The sequence below is a fragment of the Hyaena hyaena genome, unplaced genomic scaffold (assembly GCF_003009895.1).
Source record: "Hyaena hyaena isolate Hyena2069 unplaced genomic scaffold, ASM300989v1 scaffold_925, whole genome shotgun sequence".
In the NCBI taxonomy this organism is placed as follows: domain Eukaryota; kingdom Metazoa; phylum Chordata; class Mammalia; order Carnivora; family Hyaenidae; genus Hyaena; species Hyaena hyaena.
In genome coordinates this window covers 477,619-501,292 of record NW_024081555.1, presented here as the reverse complement: position 1 = coordinate 501,292, position 23,674 = coordinate 477,619, and the positions used below count along the sequence as shown (strand labels likewise).

Sequence of the window (23,674 nt, the reverse complement as noted above, 5' to 3'; positions counted from 1 at the left end):
CGGTCCCTGTGTTGTAGCTTGTCTCTTCCTCCTTTTTTCGGTCCTCCTGCTTTCTTTTGAAGAACTCTCTGAGGCCAGCGAGAGGGGCAGAACTAACGTTAAAGTGACCACTATGAGACTTTTACATCTTAGAGATGAGCTGGAAGCTCCGAGAAGGCCAGCAGCTCCCCCCCCCCCCCGCCCCCCAGCCACAGAGCTGGATTCCAGCTCCAGCCCGTCTGATGCCCGGGCACAGCTGTGCCCCCCACACCACCCCTCTCCTGAGGGAAGTCAGAGGCTGCTCTGGGCGGCTGGTTTTGTTGCGGCCCCTGCTGGGCCATGGTGGTCTTTCCCCTATTTGTTCGTGCACCTCCTCGTTGAAAGTAGCCCAGCGGCTAGTATGGGGCCTGGTGCATCGTGGGGGTCAAAAATGTGGAAGGAAACCTCTGGCTTTGGGCTCCCAGTGGCTGAGGTGTTCTGCTCCCACAGATGCAGACAGCCTCCAGCGGGGCCGAGGGGAGAGCATCCAAGGCTGTGCTTGGCTTGGAGCCTTGCTTGGAGAGAGGGCTGCGGCTGCTGTTGCTCTGGTCTGTGGGATGGAGGAGGAAGCTTCCTAACTCCAGAGTCAGGGAGTCCCTCTGGGGGGGCTGCTGACACCCAGCTGAGGGAGATGGTGGCAGCATTGATCTTGGGGGAGGCACTCTATCTCATTGAGCTCTCCTCTTCCCCTCGGGAGTCCCCTGGCTCCCCGGCCCTCAAGATCTTGGTCTCAGAGGGTCGCTGCTCATTTTTTTCAAGTGTGAGCTGACTCTTAGATAAGTATTTGTGTTTTAATCGAGGCCTCTTGGGAAGTTGCAAGACCCAAAAGAAAATAAGTGATGGAATATCAAGCAAATGAGGTAATATTTTGGGCAAGGGAGCCTCAAAACAGCACAGAGGCCAGAGACACTGGCCCACCTGTAAGGTTAGCCCTGAGTATAGCCCTGGAAGGCAAGCCCCCCAGTCCCGCCCCTCAAGATCCCTAGACTGAAAACTGAAGGCTATCTGGGTCTAGCTTTGGAGCCAGTGGGGTGTGTGTGTGTCTTGGGCACACCCTTCTTCCTATGCTTGTCTCCACTCGGGCGCCCTGCCCTGGGCAGAGTAGAGTAGGGGCTGGTTCCTCCTCTGCAGATCCTTAGGCAACAAGCCTGGTCCAGCCTGCGGCTGCCTGGGGTCACATCCAACAGGCATGGCTTTTGTTTCGCCCTGGTTATCCCAGGGCCTGCAAGGTTGGCGGTGAGGGTCAGCTGCCCGGGTCAGAAGCCGGCTTGCAGAACGAGTCCGGCAGCCCCTTGGCATGGTTGACCAGCTCGTAAGAGTCCCGGATATCGGTCAGGCCAAACCAGAAGAAGATCCACTGCTTGTTGGAGAAGCTGCCATCGCAGTGTTTGAAGTACCTGATGAGGGGGGAAGGAGGACCTTTGAGGGCAAGGCCAATGGTGGCTACTCACTGGTTATCTTGAGGACCCACTCCATGCTAGCCACCCTGCTCTTATCTGAGCCTGACCTGGGCTCTGTCCCACGATCATGACCTGAGCCAAAACCAAGAGTCAGATGCTTAACCGACTGAGCCACCCACGTGCCACCCCCCCCCCCACCAGGGGCAGGGTCTTGTTCACCTCTTGGTGCCCACAGACCCCGGTGAAGGGATAGTTGCAAAAGGAAAGAGAGAGAGGAGAAGGGGTTCCGCTGGAGAGGCAGTGGGCCTGGGGTCAGAGCTCAGCAACTGGACGTGGAATAAAGCCTAGAGGGTCAGGATTTCTCGATTCTGGGGGAAAGTCGAGGAGTGCCCCCTGCATCGTGACAGAGCGGGCTTCGTGCGCTGGGCTTCTGGGGAAAAGCTCAGGCTCCGTGTGTGGTCCGCTCCCTTGGGGAACGTCGGAGCCTTTTCCTTGCGGGAAGGCCGGCCTTCTGGGGCGTGGCTGTGGAGAGCTGGGGCGGGGGTAGGGGTGGGTGGGGGCGGTCCAGAGGCGGGAGGGGCGGGACCTACCAGGGATTGATGGGGTTGGTGACCCGGGAGCGCCAGAAAAGCGTCTGCAGGTCCCGCCGCAGGCACTCCCACAACATCTGCCCGGAGCCTTGGCCCTGGCGGCTGGAGCTCACCACAAACTTGTCTAGATAGGGAGTGCCCCCCAATACGGGCTCCGTGGTCAGAATGGCGGCCGCGTTGTACCTGGCGCAGCAGGGGAGAGGCAGGCTGGGACCCCTGCTTGGCCCCATGCTGCCCAGCACTGTCCCCCCCGCCCTCTGGGGCTCGCAGGCTCACCCCTCAGAGACGTAGACAGAGTGCAGCCGCGGGCGCAGCGAGGCCAAGTAGTCGTCCCGGAGCTTCTTGCCGAAGCTGGCGTTGACCAGGTTCACTAGGCGGCTCTGGTCCAGGCTGTCCAGGCTGCGCACCCTCAGCATCCGCTCGGCGTTCTTGAACAGGGTCCCGGACCCTGGGGGGTGGGATGGAAGAGGAGGTGTTCTTTAGCCCAAGAGCCAGGTCCCATCCGCTCTTGCATTTGAGTGTCCCGGTGGGGATTCCGGATAGGGTAGGGGCTGGCGGGACAATGACCCTCTTTGGAGCATCTCCCCAGTGAAATGCGTTCTGTGGTCCGCATCGATATGCAGGTGATTTCCATACTGGGAGATGCTTCTCCCTGGCAGTTTGTCCCTAAACTTCTGTCCATCGCGGGTCGTGCCACTTACTTTCCCTAGACCGGCCTACCTCCCGGAAACCGGGTCTCCAGCCTCCGGTCTCCCCGCCCCTCCAATTCCCCGCCCCAGCCTCCTCGCCAAGTCCGTCCCACCTGGCGCCGCCTGCCTGTCCAGTCCCGCCCACCTGCTCCGCGCTCACCTCCCCCAGGTCCAGCCAGAGAAGAGAGCTTTTGGGGTGGCGGCCCCCTGCCACTCGGGAAGCCACCTCCCCTGCTCACTCCTGAGACTCAGCCTCCCCCCTGCCCCGCCTCGCCCCCAGGCACGGCCCTCACCCTTGTTGCTGAAGAGCTCGGTGAGTAGCGTGCTGGCGGCGGTGATGACGGCAGAGGAGTGGTGCGGCAGGCGGCTGAGCACGTCCACGATGAGGCGCATCTGCTGCCGTTCTTTGGTGCTCACCCACTCCGCGTTGGTCACCAGGTCCAGATCGGCGGGCAGGTTCACGTTACTCAGGACCTGCGTCCAGGGCCAGGGGGTGAGCCTCTGGCCCGCAGCCCGCCACCACTGCGCCCCTGCTGCATAGACCCTTCCTTCCTCACGGACTCCTTTCCCCTCACTTCCTCTCATTGTCCTCGGCCAGGGGGGGCTTGGATCTGGTCACCACTCCACTGCCGACCCAGCCGGCTCGGAGAATGACTCTGGGGACCCGTCTGGGAGGCGAGCAGGGAACACAAGAGGGGTTCAGCCAGGCCCCGAGTGGGGAGAATGGGGCCGGGAAGGAGGGGGCACACCTTTTGACTGCTGTCGCGCAGGCCGCCTGTGGTATTGAGGAAGATGATTTTGGTGGGCTGCAGCGCCTTGGCCAGAGCCGCGGTCACCTCCAGCGAGTCGAGGAGCACGGAGCGGCGGGCGGTGGTCTCCCCGATGGGGCACAGGATGGGGATGCTGTCCGACTCCAGGCACCACTGTAGCAGGTCCGTCTCCACCGAGACGATGCCGCCATAGCTGTGGGCCAGACGTGGCGCTCAAGGAGGCCCCCGCCAGGCCTGCAGGGCTGGGGCAGGGTGGGCGGGGTGGCGAGGTCTAAAGACGCGGGGCCTCGGAAGGCCGGCACTCACCTGGCATGGGGGGCTGGCTCCGCCGCACCCAGCACCGACCCGCCGCCAAAAAAAGGCACGGCGGTGGCAGCGTTGTGCCGCAGCTCATCCACCAGCACCTTGCAGTGCTGGGCGAGCTGGGCCTTGGCCTCCCAGAAGGAAAGGCAGCCGGAGGGCGCCGTGGGGGCGGGCAGCCCGAGAACAATTAGCGGCTTCATGTCCATGCGCTGCAGGAATGCCAGGGCGAAGGCCAGGCTGGTTACCGTCCGCCGGCACTTGAGTACCTCCTCGTCCACCTGCGGAGGAGTGAGCGTTCAGGGGCGACGACACTGGCCCCGACTCCTGCCTAACCTGCTTGCTCCAGCAGCAGGGGCCCTGTGGTGACCCTTTCCCAGCCCAGAAGCAGGTAGGCCCCATTTCTGGCGAGCACCTGCTCCGCCCTTTGCCCCGTTGGATCTTGCCATCCCCTTATCTCACACTGATGTTCCTCCCTCTGTGCCTCCCTGAGACCTTGGACTTTAGGACTCCTTGGGGGGAGGGGTAACCCAGGCGGCTCCGGTCCAGGTTCCCCACTTGCCATCGGAGGCCCTAACTGCGCCCACGGCCAAGGGGAGTTCTTCTCCAGCGCATCGCACTTGGCGGATTCGGGTCCTCAGGCCCCTCACCCTTAGCTGGGCGTGAGGCTACAGGAGGAGCGCGCAGCCTCATCCAGTCCCGGAGCCCTGGTCCCGGCCCCGTCGCGCCCCTTCCCGCTTCCGCTGCGCGGAGTCTGCGGTCGGGCCCGCCATGCCTGGCGACACGTTGCCTCACAACCCCGATCCCCTCGCCGTGACGCGGCCGGCGCCGGGCTCCGCTCACCTCGATGACCGCGAAGGGCTTGTCCGCGGAATGGTAGCAGGTCTGGAACTGCGTGAGCCAGTGGCGCGCCTCCCCGGGGCTGGCCCCGCACTCGTTCAGGAAGGCCTGGATGTCCCGCTGCACCAGCGAGCGGCCGGCTGCGCGCCCGGGGGGCTCGGGGGGCTCGGGGGGCACCGGCGGCGCGGGGGGCCGCGTCCACTCCGGCTCCTCCGCGGCCGGCGGGTGGCGGTCGTCCTCGGCGCCTTCGCGTGCGGGCTGGGCGGGCGCCCAGGCGGTGCTGAGCCGGCGCCCGGGGCTGGCGCCCCTGGCCGCTCGCCTTCGCGCGCTGCCACTCAGCCTCCGGGCGCTCCCGGTGCCTCGGGGGCCGCGCAGCCTTACCCCAGCAGAGGTGGCTCGCAGGGCCCAGGCCAAACGCGCGGTCGCCATGACAACCAGAACGGCTGCCCCCCCACGTCCTCCAAACGAGTCCGCTCCGTCCGCAGCTCCCGGCTCTGGGGGGCTCCTAACCTGCTGCAAGGAGGGGCTTGACCGGCCGGGGCAGGGCGCAGACTGGGGGCGCAGAGTCGTCTCTGGGTGCGTTTGAAGAGGGTCAGGCCATGGGTCAGGGGGCGGGGCCGACAGAAACCCCCGCCCCTGGTGGGGGACGCAACCCACTAGTTCGGGTCAGGAGGCAGAGATAATCGGTGGTGGGGCGTCTTTAATCTGCTGCCAAGGCCGGTTCCAGGAAGGGCTCGGGGGACCCGGAGTGGCTTTGGCAGTCTGCGGGGGTTCTGGATGATTAAAGGAGAGTCTGATGAGGGCAGGAGGGGAGAGCAAAGTGCAGTTACCGTGGGACTGAAGAAGGAGATCTGAAGGGGGCGGCGGGGAGGAGTGGAAGGAAGGTGGGGGAGTACCCGCTCTCTGCTGGAGGCTGGGTGTGTCTGGGTCCTATCGGCTGAGCTCAAAGAAGATCCGGAATCGTGAGATTACCGGGGTTTGCCAAGCTCCAGACGTTGGGTACCACTTTGAAGAATTTTGTCATATCCTCAAATCACCCCTTAATATTTTATTGTTTTAAGTTTTTAAAATCTTTACTTATTTTTGAAAGAGAGAGAAGGGAGCAGGGGAGGGGCAGAGAGACGGGGAGACAGAAGATCCGACGTGGTTTCCCCACGCTGACAGCATGACCTGACCGGAAGTCCCAGGCTCAACGACTCAGCCACCCAGTCGCCTCTATTTTTTTTTTTTTTTTTTACCTTGTTTGAAACTAGCCCATGAGCTCTATACCAGACCATAAGCACTGTGAGGCCACTTTCAGTGTTCCTTTTCCGTCCCTTATAACCACCCAAACCAATGTTCAGATCTGATGGGAAAGGGAACCAGAGGGTAAATCATTCCTTGTTAGTAATAAAGTTTTTATCTATCTATCTATCTATCTATCTATCTAACTAAAAGTTTATTTATTTTGAAGGGGAGCAGTGGAGAGAGAATCCTAAGCAGTCCCCACATTACCAGCATGGAGCTCTACTTGGGGCTGGAACTCCCGAACCCATGAGATCATGACCTGAGCCCAAATCAAAAGTCCGACGCTTAACGGAGATACCCAGGCAACCCTAGTATTAAAAGTTTTCAAGTTTAAAATGTATTTCTATTGAAACTGTAACTAGAAGGCCAGTATCACTTGCTGTAAACAGAAGAAAGCCTTAAGAATAAAACCAGAACAAAATGTTATTAAATTCCAGCTGGATAGTGTGGCCTGCTCTGTTGGTCACACAGAAGAAGGCTAGCAGGTGCCCAACATCAGAGGTCCCCTGGACCCCCAAGACACTTTCTCCTGTGTAGAAAAACAGCCGACACATGCAGAATGGCAGGCACTGGGCAAAGCACTTCATATATAGTCCTCACAATGACTCCAGGATGGCTATTATTGTAATGCCCATTTTATAGATGAGGAAATCAAGGCATAGAAATATGTGAGGGCCAAGGTCATTCAGCTCAGAGCAGCAGAACTGTTCTTTCAAACAAAGCAGGCCTGCTTCAGATCCGTGCTCTTAAGATTTGAAAAGGGCAACGAAAGCTTTCACAGAATATCATTCATTGTTACTGGATACTGCATCTACCCTCTGCCCAAAGGCTCCTTGTCAACTGTGGGTTATACACATCCTGTACTCGGGTCACTGGGATGGAGTCCGACTCTCTGCGGTTGTAGAGGAGGAAACCAACTATAGAGGAGAAGTGACTTGACCAAGGTCATCCAGCTGTTAGTGTCATGGCCAGATGCTAGGCATCCTAAGTTCTCTCCACTGCTCTTTCGTTCCCTCCGCCCAGCTCTGCACTCCCTGGGCCAGGAGTCAGGACTCTCGCGGCACTGCCTGAATGGCCAGCCATGACCTGAGCTGCTGCTCTCCTGAGTATCGCAGAGGATGCTGGGTGAGCACACCCCTCCTGGCATCTGCTACCAACACGCTCATGCACGTACCAACACATGTGCACACACAGCACATGCATGCACTGTTCCGGGCAGGAGACTCCTGGCAGAGGGGCTGGAGCTGAACTTGTGACCTCTTCCACTGACTTTTCCATTTTCCTACTTGCATATCCTGGGTTCTATTAGACAGTGAACCATGCAGTGTCTGTACCCCCTACTGTGGGGTCACCTCTAGGGCCTTCTTTCTCCTCCCACTTTACTACCACCCACCCCCTACTTCCCTACACTTTCCGGAATCCGCCAGAAGAGGCGGTCCTCGCTCAGGGGAGTCCTAATCATTTTCCAAGCCCCTCATCTGAGCTCCCACCCTCCCCGGCCCCGCCCCTCCGCACTCAGGATTCCTTCTCCTCTGCCTCTCCTACCTCTGCTGCTCTGGGTCTCTTGGCCCCAGCCCTGGCCTCTCTCCATTCCTCCCCTCCCAAATGTACGCCCCTTCCGGGCCCTCCCCCCACCCCTCCTCTGCTGCCGCTGAGTCCTGCCTTCTGCCAGCTCAGGACCTATGTGAGGGCAAGGATGGCTTCTCCCTTCAGCCTGGGGCTCCGCTGAGGGCAGGGCTGATGTCTCCCTCCTCAGACTGGGGGCCACTCATTTCAGTAGCCAACACCATCAGCCCCATTGTCCCTGGGCCGGTGGGGCTGGGAAGTGCTTCCCACTGCTTTGGGCGTTAGCCCAGAGGGCCGTTTCCCCAGGCAGCCAATGGGCCCAGGGATACCCTGGGTAGATGATTAACTCCAGGCCCAGTGACCCTGGGGCCACTGTGTCCGCACAGCCTCTCCCTGGGGGAAGGCCAGCCTGGGGTTGGAAAACTGACCCTGCTTTGTGGAGGAGATAATGTGGGTGTATGAGGTCAACACCCCTACCTGACCCTACCCCTCTGAATTGAAGTCCTGCAGGATCCTTGTCGGTCTGTGGTTCAGCTCGAATTTTCTTTGTTCCCCTCTGAAGCAGGCCATTGTTTTGTTTTTTAGAGCAAAAATTGTCAGTGTGCCTGGAATCGGGTTCCGGTCTTCCCTCCCCAGGCCCTGGATCCTGGAGATGCTGGGGGCAGAAGACCTAGGACCTTCCGACCCCCCCAGATACTTCCCCTCAACCAAGACCGCCCCTCTAAGAGCAGGAAAAGCCTTGGCTGTCACTCAGGACTGGTGGGCATGGAGGTGACAGGAAGCTGGGGAGGTGAGGGGTCAAGGGTGACAGGTGACAGTTCCTATTACAGCACCTGAGGGGAGGTACACACACACACGCACCCACACACGTACACAAATGTAGTGATTCATATATCCACTGAGATGTACACATAAACACACATGTATAGACACACAGGGGTACAGAAACAACAGGTCCACCCAGACACACGTGTGCGTGCAGAATTGTGCATGTTTACGTGCGTAGTGACTGTGTCATTTGTAGGAACACACACGCATAAACACAGATACACACCCAGCTGTCGTCATTGACAACTACAGGGACACTTAGATCTGGAGACCTGGAGACACGCACACATACACACACACACACACACACACACACCATACAGAGGTAGAAACAGACGTACCTCCTGAGATCACACCCATCCACCCACATGCAGCGACGAAGAGCCATACTCATTCACGTGCCTTAAGGGTGTCTGGTCTGGGACACAGTGTCCAGTAAACATTTATTGAATGAATGAATGAATGACGAGAAGACAGAAAGGAGATAGGGCCCTGTGGAAAGGGCAGCCTGGCTCTGTGTCATGGGTCGGGCCCCAGGACTCCCCAGGCGGCCCCAAGGTGGCCTTCCATCTGTCCGGAGACAGAGCCCAGTGGCTCCAGTGGGAATGTACGAAGGCCGTCTCGGTCAGCCCCGGTCTTGGGAGCACATGATATGCGCCGGGTAGTGAATGGGGTGCTCTGAAGATGTGGTCCCACTCTCCTTGGCTCAGGAGGCCGGGCTCTGCTCCTTCCTTGGCTGCGAACGTTTGCGCGTGGCATTTAACTTCTCTGAGCCTCCCTTTTCTCACCTATAAAAATGGGGGGAAGAGAATAAAGCTTAGTCTCATTACGTAGAAGATGAAAAGGTCTCTGTGGGCACGTAGTCACCAAAATGCCCCCTGTAGGAAACCCTATGGGACCAACACCCTGGTTTCTTCAACAAATAAAGGTAGAATAGGAAAGGGTGGAATTAGATGAAAAGATGTATTTTTTAAAATTAAATAATTTCTACACCCAATGCGGGGCTTGAACTCACGACTCTGAGATGAAGTGTTGTATGCTCTATTGACTGAGCCAGCTGGGTGCCCCCAAAAGATGTATTTTTAAAGTCTCCAGGCACCCGGGTTGCTCAGTCAGATAAGCATCTGATCCTGATTTTGGCTCAGCTCATGATCTCATGGTTTGTGGGTTTGAGTCTTGCATCAAAGTCAGTGCAGAGCCTGCTTGGGATTCTCTCTCTCTCTCTCTCTTTCTGCCCCTCCCCTGCTTATGCATGCCAGCTCTCTCTCTCTCTTTCAAAATAAATGATTTTTTAAAAGTCTCTTTTAATCCATATTTGGATTCTGATTCAAACCATAAAAAATTAGACAATTGGAACACCTTTTGCAATGGGATATTAGGCATATTAGTTTTTAGGTGTGCTGTGATTGTGTATCATGTTTTAAAGACGACTCCACGTATTTTAACGTGCATTCTGAATATAGATGAAATAGATGAAATGATAAGATGTCTTGTATTTGCCTCAAAACCCTCTGGAGGGGAGAAGGCAGGGTAGGGGAATAGGTGCAGTAAGACTGGCTACGAGTCGGGAGTTGGCATCTGTGGAAGCTGGACACTGGGTACAGGGGATTCATTATACTATCTATCGACACCTATGTACGATGAGACGAGTGAAAAAAAGTTCAGCGAATTCCTGTATGTGCAAGTTACCCGTCTGACACGTAAATGCTCGGTAAAAGCTAGTTTGCTTCTTCCATGAGTAGTTTGCCTCCAAGGCACAAATGTGTGAAATAGTAAATATTCCACAAATACATAATGTATGAGTTTGAGATTTTCAGTGCCAAGCGTGCCATGAGCCTCTTGTCCAGCAGAGGACTCCCTACTCTCTGCCTCTCTCTCTCTGGCTACTGCCCTGAGGGGCGGGGGTAGATGCTAAAAGGAAACTATCAGCAGTTCAGCGAGCTGTTGCAGACTCGCAGACCTGTTAGCGTCTGAGAGAGACCTCTGAGGTGACAGAAACACACACACACATACACACACACACACACACAGAAAGAGGGAGTGGGGAGAATTTGTACGTAACCCTATGATAACCCTATGATAGGAAGCCTTCCTACAGTGTCGGATCTCTGGGGATTGGGGGTATTTAGGAGAAGCTACTGTTGTGAAGGTAATGATGGCAAAGCCTTCCTCCGGTGCTGTTCTAAGCACATGATACATATTCACTTAATTTCATTCCCACACTAACACTGTGAAGTAGGTGTCACCATTATTACAGAGATCCTAGGAGTGGATTTTAGACAAATGGAGGTAACATGCTTTCAGGGCAAAGTTAGAGCTTCTGAGCAGACTGGAAAAGGATCTTGGAGCTCAGGAGAGATGTCGGGGCTGGAGAGGCCCTGGAGCAGGTGATGGATGACCATGAGCGTGGCCATGTGCTGCCAGGGAGGGGCTGTCATAAGGGGAAGGCACGATGGAGAGGTAGAAGGGGGCCCACCAGAAATCACCCAGAATCCATAGATGGGGCCATGTTTTACGAAGGAAAGGATAGCCCACAACACAGATGCCTCAAAGCCCAAGAAAAGGCTGTTGGCTTCACTTATGGGTGACTTTCCCAATTCAGTGGTGTGGGGAGGGAACGTGGGATGGGAAAGCCTGGTGGCAGATGGTTGGGGAGGGGCCTGAGATGAGCCCACAGGAAATCCTGAGGCAACTGTGGCTGGAGAAATGAGGAAAGCCTCGTTATTCAAAGTGTGGTTCATTATTCAAAGTGTGGTTTGTGGCATCACCTTGGAGCTAGTCGGAAATGCGGACTCTGGGGGCCACTCCAGGCTTATGCGATTAGCCTCTGCATTAAAAAAAATTTTTTTAATGTTTTATTTATTTCTAGGAGAGAGAGAGAGACAGTGTGAGCAGGGGAGGGTCAGAGAGAGAGGGAGTCACAGACTCTGAAACAGGCTCCAGGCTCTGAGCTGGCAGTCAGCACAGAGCCCGACGCGGGGCTCGAACCCACGAACCGCAAGATCATGACCTAAGCGAAAGTCGGACGCTTAACTGACTAAGCCACCCAGGCGCCCCTTAGCCTCTGCATTTTAATGAGATCCCCAGGGGATTCTGTGGGCATTAAAGTCTGCAAAGTATTGGAGCGGAGATGTGGGCTGGTCCCTAGAGGTCAAGAGAGGTGGCATTCAATACGGGGATGTCCCTAGTGAGTTTGAGGCCAAGAAGGGGATGAAGATGCTGGAGTGGAGCTGGACTCAGGGGTGATGTGTTTATGGCGTTGTGGGGGTCGGGTGTGGGGCGCGTGGGTGACGTAGTGTAGGGCTAGGTGGTACTTCCGTGTCCTGTGGATGAGCGCCCCGGAGAGATATCTGTGTGTGTGTTTCCCAGAGAAAAGAGGAATGTGTAAAGGCGCGCGCGCGCGTGTGTGTGTGTGTGTGTGTGAGGGGTTTGGCATGTGTGAAGGGTGGGGTGTGGGTCTTTTGTATATTTTCGTGTTTTTATATGCTAGAAGTCAACAAATGCCAAGCTTCGTATGGTTCATTTTAATATATGCATGTCCCAAGGTGAAGTTAATGTGCAGGCAGGGGATTGTGGGGTATCAGGAATTAGGAAATTGTCCTAGAGTTGAACCACCAGCCTCCGCGACTCAGAGAACTCTGGGCAGTACCCGACCTGTCCTTCGTGGATAAGGACGCGGGTCCGTCGTGGGCCTGAAGATGGTAATGACACACTCTTGCCACGAGAGGGCAATGTCGGCCCGGCCTGGCTGTACGAGACGCGCTCCTTCCCAAGTTACAGCGATCCAATCGAGGGGGCGAATGAGAACCGGCATTGGACAGCAGGTTCGGGAGGGGTCGATTTTTGGGCCCCTGGTGCCCAGGCTTGCCGCCCCTCCCTCCGGGCTCTGGCTGCCCCCATCTCAGCCAACGTCCTTCCAGAGCCACCCCATCTTCACGCGCCACTCTCTCTGCGTCTTGCATCTCGATACCCCAACCCTTCTGCATGAAGACTACCAGCCCAGGGAGTGGGGGCAAAGGAGGGAGGAGGGGGCTCAGCCGTCCTCTGTCGGGACACGTGAAGGGAGCGCCCAGTATGGACCGGGTAGGGTGCTGGGCTAGTGAATCCGGGGGCAGAGCTCGGGCCCTTGCCTTCATCTGGGGTCAGTCCCCATGAGTTGGAGTCCCAGCCTCACAGACTAGCCTGGGGCTCGAGCAAGACCTTCACTTCCACTGCAGGGGTCCTTTGTTTCGTCTTCTCTCCGTGGGGAGAAAGCTGGCTTCCCTTCGGATTCACCGGTGACTCACAAAACCCCAGGGAAAGTACCAGGGTTCCGGAGCCCGCTATTGCAGCAGGGCCAGGCCAGGGCGACCCAGGGAAAAGCCCAGGGGAGTGAGGACAGTGGTGTGGGTGTCGCTTAAGGAAACCAGGGCTTGGAGGAGCAGAGTGGCCCGACTTCAGCTGGGCTCCTGCAAGTTCAGGGATGGGGTGGAGGTAGGGGAGCCCAGGCAGAGATCTGGGGCCTGAGGGTGGGACTGGAAAGAGGAGCTGGGGGTTACATTTAGGGTATACTTGAGAACAAACAAACAAACAAACAAACCAAACACTTCTTTTTTTTTTTTTTTTTCATTATAAAAGTAATTTAGGGGGCACCTGGGTGGCTCTGTCGGTTAAGAAGCTGACTTTGGCTCAGCTCACTATCTCCCCATTGGTGAGTTCCAGCCCCACGTGGGGCTCTCTGCTCTCCAGAGGTGGATTTTGAACCTCTGTGTCCCTCTCTCTGCCCCTCCCCTGCGTGCTCTCTTTCTCAAAAATAAACAAACATTAAAAAAATTTATCTAAGAAATTTAGGAAAATTACTGAAAATTGGATAACCTCCCTAGCTTACTAATATGGCTGCTGTTTGCCTTCAGTCTGTTCTCTCCCAAGCTCTTCTTATACATTTTTTTTTTACATTTATTTATTTTTGAGAGACAGAGTGAAACAGAGCATGAGTGGAGGAGAGGCAGAGAGAGGAGACACAGAATCTGAAGCAGGCTCCAGGCTCTGAGCAAATGTTCAGCACAAAGCCTGATGTGGGGCTCAAACCCACGAACTGTGAGATCATGACCTGAGCCGAAGTTGGACACTTAACTGACTGAGCCACCCAGGCGCCCCTCTTCCTATACATTAAACACACAAACATGGCTGTGTTACTATGTACCCATAATTATTTTCCTGATCTTCACTTAGAATGTCTGACACAGGGGCGCCTAGGTGGCTCAGTCAGTTAAGTGTGGGACTTCAGCTCAGGTTGTGGCTCAGGTTGTGATCTCATGATTCATGAGTTTGAGCCCCACGTCAGGCTCTGTGCTGACAGCTCAGAGCCTGGAGCCTGCTTTAGATTCTGTGTCTCCCTCTCTCTCTGCCCCTCCCCTGCTCACGCTCTGTCTCTCTCTCTCAAAAATAAAACATTAAAAAAAAAAAAGGATGTCAGAGACATTTTTCATAGTAGGTCCTGTATTAGTTTCTGAGGCTTGCCCTCACAGACGACCACAGTCCGGGTGGCTTAGAATAGCAGAAATGTATGGTCTCACAGGTGGGGAGACGGGAAGTCCTAGATTGAGGCGTCCACAGGGCCAACTAATACCTGGCGGGGGAGAATCCTTCCTTGCCTCTTCTAGTTATTGATGTGTGCCGGCAATCGCGGGCATCCTTTGGCTGGTACATGTGCCACCCCAGTCTCTGCCTTTGTGGTCACATGGCTACCTTCCCTGTGTGTGTGTCTTCTTCTCGTAAGGACACCAGATGTACTGGATTTAAGTGCCACCCTATTCTAGTATGACCTCGCTAAGTATGACGGTAGCACCCTATTTCCAAATAAGGTCTATTCTGAGGTCCTGGGGAGTAGGAAACATGTCTTTTTGGGGGACACAATTCGACCCAAAACACTTCCCGACTGTGCCTTCTAGTGACTCAGATTTCAACAAGGGTAAAATTCCCTCCTTTATTTCATCAATTTTGTATTATTCAACACTTGATTTGCATCCAATTTATGTAGGATTATAAACATCATTGTAATTAACACTTTATACAGCAAATTGGCCTTCAGATTGTTAAATGATTTTCTTTAAAGATAAATATTCAGGGGGTGCCTAGGTGGCTCAGTCAGTTAAGCGTCCGACTTCAACTCCTGTCATGATCTCGCAGCTCATGGGTTCGAGCCCTGCGTCGGGCTCTGTGCTGACAGCTCAGAGCCTGGAGCCTGTTTCGGATTCTGTGTCTCCCTCTCTCTCTGACCCTCCCCTGCTCACGTTGTCTCTCTCTCTCTCTCTCTCTCTCTCTCTCTCTCAGAAATAAATAAAAGACATGAAAAAAAATTTTTTAAAAGGATAACTATCAGAAGAGGGACTCTCTGATTAAAGTTTATGAAAGTTTGAATTATATTCTCTGTTTGGGGAGAGGTATGGTGTGAAGAGATAAAGGACAACGCAGAAAAGAAGAGTTGTCTGCAGGCCCATCAGCCAGAGAAAGCTTCCACCTGTCTGCTGTATGTATGTATGTATGTATTTATTTATTTATTTATTTTTATTTCTAGGAGAGAGAGAGAGGGAGACAGCGTGAGCAAGGGAGGATCAGAGAGAGAGGGAGACACAGACTCTGAAACAGGCTCCAGGCTCTGAGCTGGCAGTCAGCACAAAGCCCGACATGGGGCTCAAACCCACGAACTGCGAGATCATGACCTAAGCAAAAGTCAGACGCTTAACCGACTAAGCCACCCAGGCGCCCCTATCTGCTGTATTTTTTTTAAAAAGATTTTATTTTTAAGTAATCTCTACACCCAATGTGGGGCTCGAACTCACAACCCCAAGGTCAAGAGTCTACTGATTGAACCAGCCAGGCGCCCCTCTGTTGTATATTTGTACACACACATTTACCCCCCTTATTTTTTTTCTTTCTGGGCTGAGATCTTATTGAAGGTAACATTTTGTATCCTGCTTTTCCCACTTAAAATCCCAAACAGTTTCTCATCTCATATAATTCAGAATCATCTTTTGGGCGACTGCATGGTGTTAACACTATAGGATTCTATTAAAATTTAATATTGGATGGAGGAGCCTGGGTGGCTCAGTCGGTTGAGCGTCCGACTTTGGCTCAGGTCATGATCTCACGGTTCGTGGGTTCGAGACTCGCATCGGGCTCTGTGCTGACAGCCAGCTCAGAGCCTGGAGCCTGCTTCAGATTCTGATTCTCCCTCTCTCTCTCTGACCTTCCCCTGCTCACACTGTCTCTCTCTCTCTCTCCCTCTCTCTCAGAAATAAATAAAAAAACATTAAAAAACTTAATATTGAACATGCTGTTGTTAGATATTTATGATGCTTCCAAGTTTTCACTATTATAAATAATACCCATTTTTGTGCTTATTTTACGGGAATAAGTCTATTTTAGTAAGTGTCCAGGCACTGAATTAAAGTGCATAAATACTTTAAAAAAAAAAACGCTTATTCATTTTTTAGAGAGAGAGTGAGCAGAGGAGGGGCAGAAAGAGAGGGGGACAGAGGATCCCAAGCGGGCTCTGCGCTGACAGCAGTGAGTTCCATGTGGGGCTCAAACTCACGAACTGTGAGATCATGACCTGAGCCGAGGTTGGATGCTCAACCGACTAAATCACCCAGGCCCCCCCCCCCCCCCCCCCCACGTACTTTTAATGCTTTTGGGCTTTGGAAGTTGCTTTTCAAAAGGGTTGTACCAATGCACACTCATCATGCATGAGCATGAGCGAGTATGTCTATTTGCCAGCACTAACTTTTATATTTTCTTTTCTTTTAATTTAATTTAATTTATTTTTAAGTTTTGAAATCTTACCAGGTAAAACATGGTATTCTGTTTTGTCTTTTTGAGTTACCAGTGATGGTGTTTGTCTATGTTATCTTTCTTCTTTCAGAGTTGTCTGCTCATGCCCATTTATCTTTTGGGGATTCTAATGGTGTACGTGGAGATCTGTATAGTCACTTAACATAGAAAAGATTAACCCTTTCTGGGGCACCTGGGTGGCTCAGTTGGTTAAGCTTCCGACTCTTGATTTTGCCTCAGGTCCTGATCTCGCGGTTGAGGGATCCAGCCCTTAGTGGGGCGCCACACAGAGTGTGGAGTCAGCTTAGAATTCTCTCTCTCTCTCTCTCTCTTTCTCTCTCTCAAAAATGAATAAATAAATAAACTTAAAAAAAGATATCAATCCCTTCTCATATCTGCCATATGGATTTTTTTTTTTAGTCTGTTGACTCTTTCATTTAAAAACTACTTACTGGGAAATGCACATCAAAACAACAGCAAGATGCCACCACACACACGTCAGGGTGGCTACTGTCAGAAACACCAGAAAGTCACAAGTGTTGGTGAGGATGGGGAGAAATTGGAATTCCTGTGTGCTGTTGGCAGGAACGTGAAATGGTGTCACTGTTATGGAAACAGTATGGCGTTTCCTCAAACAATTAAGATGGTAAATTTTACGTTATATATATTTTTTTGGTGTCTGTTATGTGTATTTTACTACATTTATTTTTTTAAAGCTGTAGTTTATTTTCCTTATTCTTTTTTTTCTTTTTAACTTTTAATGTTTATTTATTCTTGAGAGAGACAGAGCATGAGCAGGGGAGGGGCAGAGAGAGAGGGAGACACAGAATCCAAAACAGGATCCAGGCTCTGAGCTGTCAGCAAAGAGCCCGACGCGGGGCTCGAACCCACAAGCTGTGAGATCATGACCTGAGCCGAAGTCAGACGCTCAACCGACTGAGCCACCCAGGCGCCCCTGTATTTTCCTACATTAAAAAAAAAAAAACCTAGGGGAGGAGAAAATATAACAGATATTCAGTAATTTTACATAATGAATTTTACTCTGTGTAAAGTATTTCTGTGCGCTGGGCGTGGAGATTATGGAAACAATAAGACGTCAAGGCGCCCGCGGACCACGAGGATGGAGATAGTAACCAACACAACACAGTTTCATCTGTGCTTTGACCGAAGATGGAATAGCTAGGGGGTCAGGGAACATTCAGGGGGAGCAGCCAACCCAAACTGGAAGGGTGGGGGCAGAGTGAGGGAAAGTTCCCTGCGGGCTGAATCTAGGACGGGGTAGGAGTGAGCCTGGCAAAGAGAAGTGGTTCATGCGTAATTTCAGTGACGTTTTTATGACACACACACACATGTGTTTAATGTTTCTGTGGGCCAGGTTGTTGACCTTTCTCTGTGATTTCATCCAGCGCTTTATACTCATAAAGATCTCTTCCCCCGAGAGGTCTGGTTGTTCTTTTTTCCTGATTTTCTACGGTTCAATTTACTTTTATACGTAACTCTTGAGCCTACCTGGAAATTACTTCAGTAATGGGCAGGGGGTGGGATATGGGACCCCAGTGGGAAGGTAGAGAGGCAGAAAGGGGGTGCTGGGCGGCCGCAGGGAATACTGTCTTCATTCTACTGTCCTCCTTCCTGACAGGGTGGCTCGGGCTCCCACACTGAGGACCCTTTCTTCTCCCTCTGGTTGTCTGAGGTGATGGGTAGGGTGGGTGTAGCCGAAGCCCTGGGTGATTGGAGGTGATAATCCAGTAAAACCATGTCGGCCTTGAAGTATAAAGGATGCAGGGCAGACAGCTGAAGGACTTCCGATGTAGGGATCGAACAGGATGGGATGGAAGGGAATGTGCCATCTCTCCCTGCCCATCCCTGCGACCGAAGCTCTCACTCACTCTATCTCAGCTCCCACTTGCCCCCTCCTTATAAATGCAGTTGACCCTTGGGACATGTCGGGGGCTCAGCTGGTTAAGAGTCTGACTCTTGGTTTCAGCTCAGCTCATGAGCTCATGGTTTGTGAGTTGGAGCTCTGAGTCGGGATCTGAGCTGGCAGCACGAGCCTGCTTAGGGCTCTCTCTCTCTCTCTCTCTCTCTCATTCTCTCTCTCTCTCTCTCCCCCCCCTCCTCTCTCTGCCCCTTCCCCACTCATTCTCTCCCTCTCTTGCTCAAAAAAATAAACTTTGGTTCATTTTGGTGTATGGTGTAAGAAAGTGGTCCAGGTTCATTTCTGCATGTCGCTGTCCAGTTTTCCCAGCGTGACTTGCTGAAGAGACTGTCTTTATTCCATTGGATACTCTTTTTTTTTTTTTTTATGTTTTATTTATTTCTGAGAGAGAGAGAGACAGCGTGAACAGGAGAGGGTCAGAGAGAGAGGGAGACACAGAATCTGAAACAGGCTCCAGGCTCTGAGCTAGCTGTCAGCATAGATCCTGGTGCAGGGCTTGAACCCACGAACCATGAGATCATGACCTGAGCCCAAGTTGTACGCTTAACTGACTGAGCCACCCAGGCGTCCCTCCATTGGATACTCTTACCTGCTTCGTCAAAGATGAGTTGGCCATATGTTTGCGGGTCCATTTCTGGGTTCTCTATTCTGTTCCATTGATCGGAGTGTCTGCTTTTGTGCCAAAAATGAATTAACTTTGAAAAATGAAAAAAAAATTTAAAAAAATCATAAAGAACAGAAAAAACATTTACGGTGCTGTACTGTATTTATTGAAAAGACCTGCAGCTATGTGGATCGCGTAGTTCAAAGCCATGTTGGTGGGGCTTTGTTCGTGCTGGACCATACGTTCCTAGAAAGCAGGCATCTTGTCTGCCTTCCTCCCTGTCATCTTCCCGAGCCGGGCCATTGCCAGGAGCAGGGAATGGGACAGAGCGTGTGCTCCTGGAATATGGGGGGTGGGAGTGGGGGGGATGGATAAGAGGAAAGAATGAAAGAATGATCTCTCTGGGTTGATCCCCGGGGTGGGGGAGGGGGGGGTCTGGGCATGCAGGAAGCCAGGAGGAGCTCCCGTTCAGAGCCTCTGCTCCAATGCCCATGAGCAGATTGCTGGATGAGGGACTGAGGATCTGGATCCCCCCCTCTCCTCACGCCCCCCCCTCCGGCCCAGTCTGGGGCAGCCCCCTATGGTCTGGTTTTAGGGCCTGCATTCCATGGGGGACAGGGAGGCTGAGGGCTGGAAGGAGTCTGCCACCCACAGATGCCCTCCGTAGCTGAAGCTGGGGCTAGGCTGGAGATGGGGCAGAGGCTGGGCCGCTGTCTGGGTCCAAAGGGACACAGGGCTGGGGGGGGTGGGGCGGCAGGGCTGAGTCATGGAGGCGGCTGTGCTGATGAAGTTTCCTGTCTCAGGGGCTCAGAGACATTCATCACAGCCAGGAGGAGAAGTAATTAAGCCAGAGCGCAGCAGGGGTTGGGGGGAGGGAGGCCTGACTTCCTGGGGAGACTCCTGGTGCAATTAATAAGGGCGGAGGAGCGGAGAGCTCTGCACAGTGTGGGCATATAGGTTAATAGAGACATGGCTTCAGGGCCACGGTCGCCCACATCTGTGCTGACCCCCACAGGAGTGGACACAGAAGCCTCAGGAGTGTGCAGGCATCCGGCTCCATGAGGGCGGCCTGAGACAGAGGAAAGAGCTTGGACCTGGGGCCAGATTGGCCTGAGATTCCACCCTGATATCCATTTACCTGCTGTGGGACCCGGAGCAAGTTGCTTAACCTCTCTGAGCCTCAACTTCTTTATCAGTAACGTGGAACAAATGACACAGACCTTATAGGATTACAATGGGGAGTAAATGTAAAATGCCTCGCAGGGTGCCTAGCATGCAGCAGACACGTGGAGCTGGGAGTCAAAACCCAGGTTGTGGCTGGGCACGACCGTCCCTCCACACACAGGCGGGGCACCGGATGGAGGGGCAGGAGCGTCCAGGCTCCCGTGACAGTGGTGCACGGTTCCGAGCTGGGGCCAGCATAACGCCTTGGGTAGGTTTCATGGCCACATCCTCTGGGTTTTTTCCTCCACCTTCTGTGGTCCTGACAATGACCTTGCAAGGGTATAATTCTTATTCCCATTTATAGGTGAGAAAACTGGGGCTGAGAGAGGCAAAATCAGTGGGCTGTAGACCCGAGATTCCACTTTAGGCCTGCCTGGTGCCACTGTCCTCAGCTGACCCTCGCCTCTGGACTGCAAGAAGCCCAGCCTTGTGCTGAACCACCGGGGGCAGTGGGGGCACCTAGCCTCAGACACCCCAAATGCCATCCCTCTTGCACAGACACCTGGGCATACGTCTTCAGGAGGAAAAGACCTGGGCACCCACCTCCCTTTATGAGCCAAGGGCCCACCGTGTTGCCTAATCCTGGCCAGTCTTGAGTCTCTGCTCCTCCCAGGCACTGAGTCCAACCCCCGCTTTATCCCGCGGCTGAGACCACAGCCCTTCTGGGCTCTGGTCCTTCCTCTGGCTTCATTCCTGGCTAGAGGCTGGAGAGGGGGAGGGAGAAGGGGCCAGGCTTTGGCACTAGGGTAGGAAGGTGTTGGTGGAAGACATTAAGTTATAGTCCTGGGGCCTTCTGACAAGATGGAGGGAGAGGCGACGGGGAGCTGGGGGACAGGACCAATTCCTGCCATGTGGCAACCAGGCAGGAGGGAAAGGGAGGGCAGCAGGTGGGATTCAGGGGAGACACCCATGGGCCAGGGTAGAGGTCCCTGCGGGTGGGCCAGCCGGGGGCAGCTTTCAGGAAGTCGGGGGCCCCAGGAGGAGGATGTGGGGTCTCCTCCCCCAGGGCAAATGTCAAAACTATGGCTCTCTGGCCGCGGCTGGGGTGCCAAGAAAACAAAGAGAACAATGTCAGATGGATTATACATTTTTTTGTTCTTATCTCTTTTGTTTTTAATTTTCTCAGTTAAAACTTTTCTGACTGTAAAAGTAATGTCCTTTGCAAACTATACAAATTCCATAAAAATATAAAGAAAAATCACCTGTAGTTCCATGCCAAGAGACAGCTATCCTTGACATCTTTACATATAGAATATCCCTGAGGGATTTCCTTCCATGTATAGACAGATATATAGATAGAGAGAGAGACATGGAGCCTTTCTGTATGTACCTTTTTTTTTTTTTTTTAGTTAAAAAAAATTTACTTAAATAATCTCTACACACAACATAGGGCCAGAACTCACAACCCCAAGATCAAGAGTCAGATGCTCCTCTGACTGAGGGAGCCAGGTACTCCTGTAACAATTTTTTTAATTTTAATTTTTAGAAAGAGAGAGAGAGCGCAGGGGAGGGGCAGAAGGAGAGAGGGAGAGTATCCCAAGGAGTCTCCACACTCAGCTTGCAGCCAGCTGGGGTCTCGATCTCACGACCCTGAGATCATGACCTGAGCCAAAAGCAAGAGTCAGACGCTCAGCCAACTGAGTCACCCAAGCGCCCCTACAATTTTTGTACTCAGCTTTTTTCACCTGTAAGCATATGTCCTAAATATTTCCATGTCATTCAACAACTTTCAAAAATGTGATTTTTAATGGCTCCATTAACATAGTACATCTTTCACTGTTGGCCATTTGGGAATTTTGTGTTTCCCTTTTTGAGTGTGTTTCGTTATTTACTGCTGTGCTGAGTGAGTATCCTTGTACTCACCTCTGGATATGTCTACTTGTTCCCTTCACAGAAACGGAAACCTGGATAAGAGGTAGACACCCATTACCCTAAACCAGCCTTCTGAAAATTTTCCAACAGTCTTATCTCTAGTGTTTGCAAAGGGTCTGGTCATGGCCTGGGCAGCGCTGGGTATTCTCGCTGAAAAAAAATCTTTTCAATTTTTTAATAGGAAAAAAAAAAGGATCTCTTTCTTTTAATATGTATTTCTTTGATTAATAGTGAGATAGAATAAATATTTTTCACATTTATTAGTGATTTGGTTATTGTCCTTGCTCACTTTTTTAAAATTTATTTTATTTTATCTATTATTTTTTAAAAATTTAAAATGTTTTATTTATTTTTGAGAGATAGAGACAGCATGAGCAGGGGAGGGTCAGAGAGAGAGGGAGACACAGAATCTGAAACAGGCTCCAGGCTCTGAGCTGTCAGCATAGAGCTCGACACGGGGCTTGAACCCACAAACCGTGAGATCATAACCTGAGCCTAAGTCGGACGCTTAACCGACTGAGCCACCCAGATGCCCCACTCACTTTTTTTTTTTAAGTTTACTTACTTATTTTGAGAGAGAGAGAGAGAGAGAATGCATGCAAGCGCCTGACCAAGGGAGGGGCAGAGAGAGAGAGAGGGAGGGAGAGGGAGAGAGAGAATCCCAAGCAGGCTCGGCACTGTCAGCCTAGAGACCGACGCAGGGCTCCATCCTTCAAACCATCAGATCATGATCTGAACGGAAGCCAAGAGCCGGACACTCAACTGCCTGAGCCATCCAGACACCCCACCCTTGCTCTCTTTTTAAAACGGGGGCCTCGGTCATTTTGTTATTGATTTGTAGGTACTCTTCATGTATTCCAGATCTTAATGCTTTTTTGGTTTTATATGTTGTAAATACATTTTCTTAATTTTAAGGCCTGCCTTTTAATTTAATCTTTTTATTAGATTACTACTATTAACGTAGTCCCACTGATACAGTTTTTAAAATATTTATTTCATTTGTTTTTGTATTTAGGAGGGCCTTTTTTCATTATAAAAGTCATATAACCACTTTCCTACAAGTTTGAAAGAGTAACAAAGTCATGCCCAGTACCACCGCCTCATGCAACCAGACTGGATTTAATTGAGAGCAAAATCGAGATTTAACGATCTGGGCCGGGTCCCGGTCTAGACTCAGGCGATCAATTTCAGCGACCTCAGCGCTGCGGATTCTGTGCCTGACACCCAAATGCCTGCTGCCTCCCCCCCACCCCCCACCCCGCCCCCTCCGCTGGCTGGGGCTTGGTGTCTTCCTCAACCGGTTAACCTAACCCGCTGGTCTCTTAGGAGGAAGCTGGTGTAGGCTCTGGGTTCAGAGGATGCCAGGTTCAAATCCCTATGCTAAGGTTTTGAGCCTAAGCAAGCAGTTTCCACCTCTGCAAAAATGGGAATAATAACTACCTACCTCACGGAATTGTTGGGAAATTGTTGGGGAAATGACATCAGGTGCTTGTCCTGTTTCTCAGGCAGCTGTTCTGCCCGGTTACTACTACTACTACTATTACTACTACTACTACTACTACTACTACTACTACTACTACTACTGAAATCCCTGACGAGCCTCCTGCTCCCACCCATTGGGAATCCACATCAAGACGTGGGTCCCTGGCTGTGTCATCGCTGCCACAGGGGGAAGGAGACCCTGAACAGACAGGGCTGGTGGCCCTGGGAGACGAGAGGCAAGGGCTGATGGGCGGGGGCGGGGCGGCAGCGGCCAGGGCGCTGGGGAGGCTCCAGCCTCCCGGGTTGGGGCCGTCCTAACTGCGACCCCGTCCTCTCTCCGGATCCGCGGGGCCGATCGGAGGCGGGCGGGGTGCCGGGAAGTGGAGGTGCCCTCGGCTCCCTCCGGTCCTTATCAGCGCTGGCCGGACGCGCGGCGGGGCGAGGGGTTCCGGC

General features: G+C 52.8%; 2 protein-coding genes and 1 non-coding gene across 3 annotated transcripts in view; 1 reads left to right on the top strand and 2 right to left on the bottom strand.

Annotated features, from left to right (window-relative positions):
* PYY (peptide YY) overlaps nt 1–23,674 on the top strand; it is a 50,643-nt gene that overhangs the window by 7,887 nt on the left and 19,082 nt on the right. The gene's annotated exons all lie outside the window — the stretch shown is intronic.
* Nucleotides 861–5,036, bottom strand: NAGS (N-acetylglutamate synthase). The gene is made up of 7 exons (XM_039220919.1): nt 4,611–5,036; nt 3,774–4,048; nt 3,447–3,660; nt 2,991–3,171; nt 2,285–2,456; nt 2,009–2,191; nt 861–1,415 (listed from the first exon to the last, which is right to left on the bottom strand). The coding sequence occupies exons 1-7, from the start codon at nt 5,034–5,036 to the stop codon at nt 1,262–1,264; spliced, it is 1,605 nt and encodes a 534-aa protein (XP_039076850.1). The 3' UTR covers nt 861–1,261.
* On the bottom strand, nt 5,845–5,977 carry LOC120222908. Its single transcript, XR_005526138.1, has one exon. It is a non-coding gene; the product is annotated as a small nucleolar RNA SNORA61 (small nucleolar RNA).

Bases quoted from the DNA above. Each gene is read 5' to 3' on its own strand.
- NAGS (XM_039220919.1), bottom strand. From the start codon at position 5,036: ATGGCGACCGCGCGTTTGGCCTGGGCCCTGCGAGCCACCTCTGCTGGG. The intron at 4,049-4,610 runs GTGAGCGGAGCC...ACTCCTCCGCAG, and splicing joins AGCCCTTCGCGGTCATCGAG to GTGGACGAGGAGGTACTCAA. The intron at 2,192-2,284 runs GTGAGCCTGCGA...CTGCTGCGCCAG, and splicing joins TCTGTCTACGTCTCTGAGGG to GTACAACGCGGCCGCCATTC.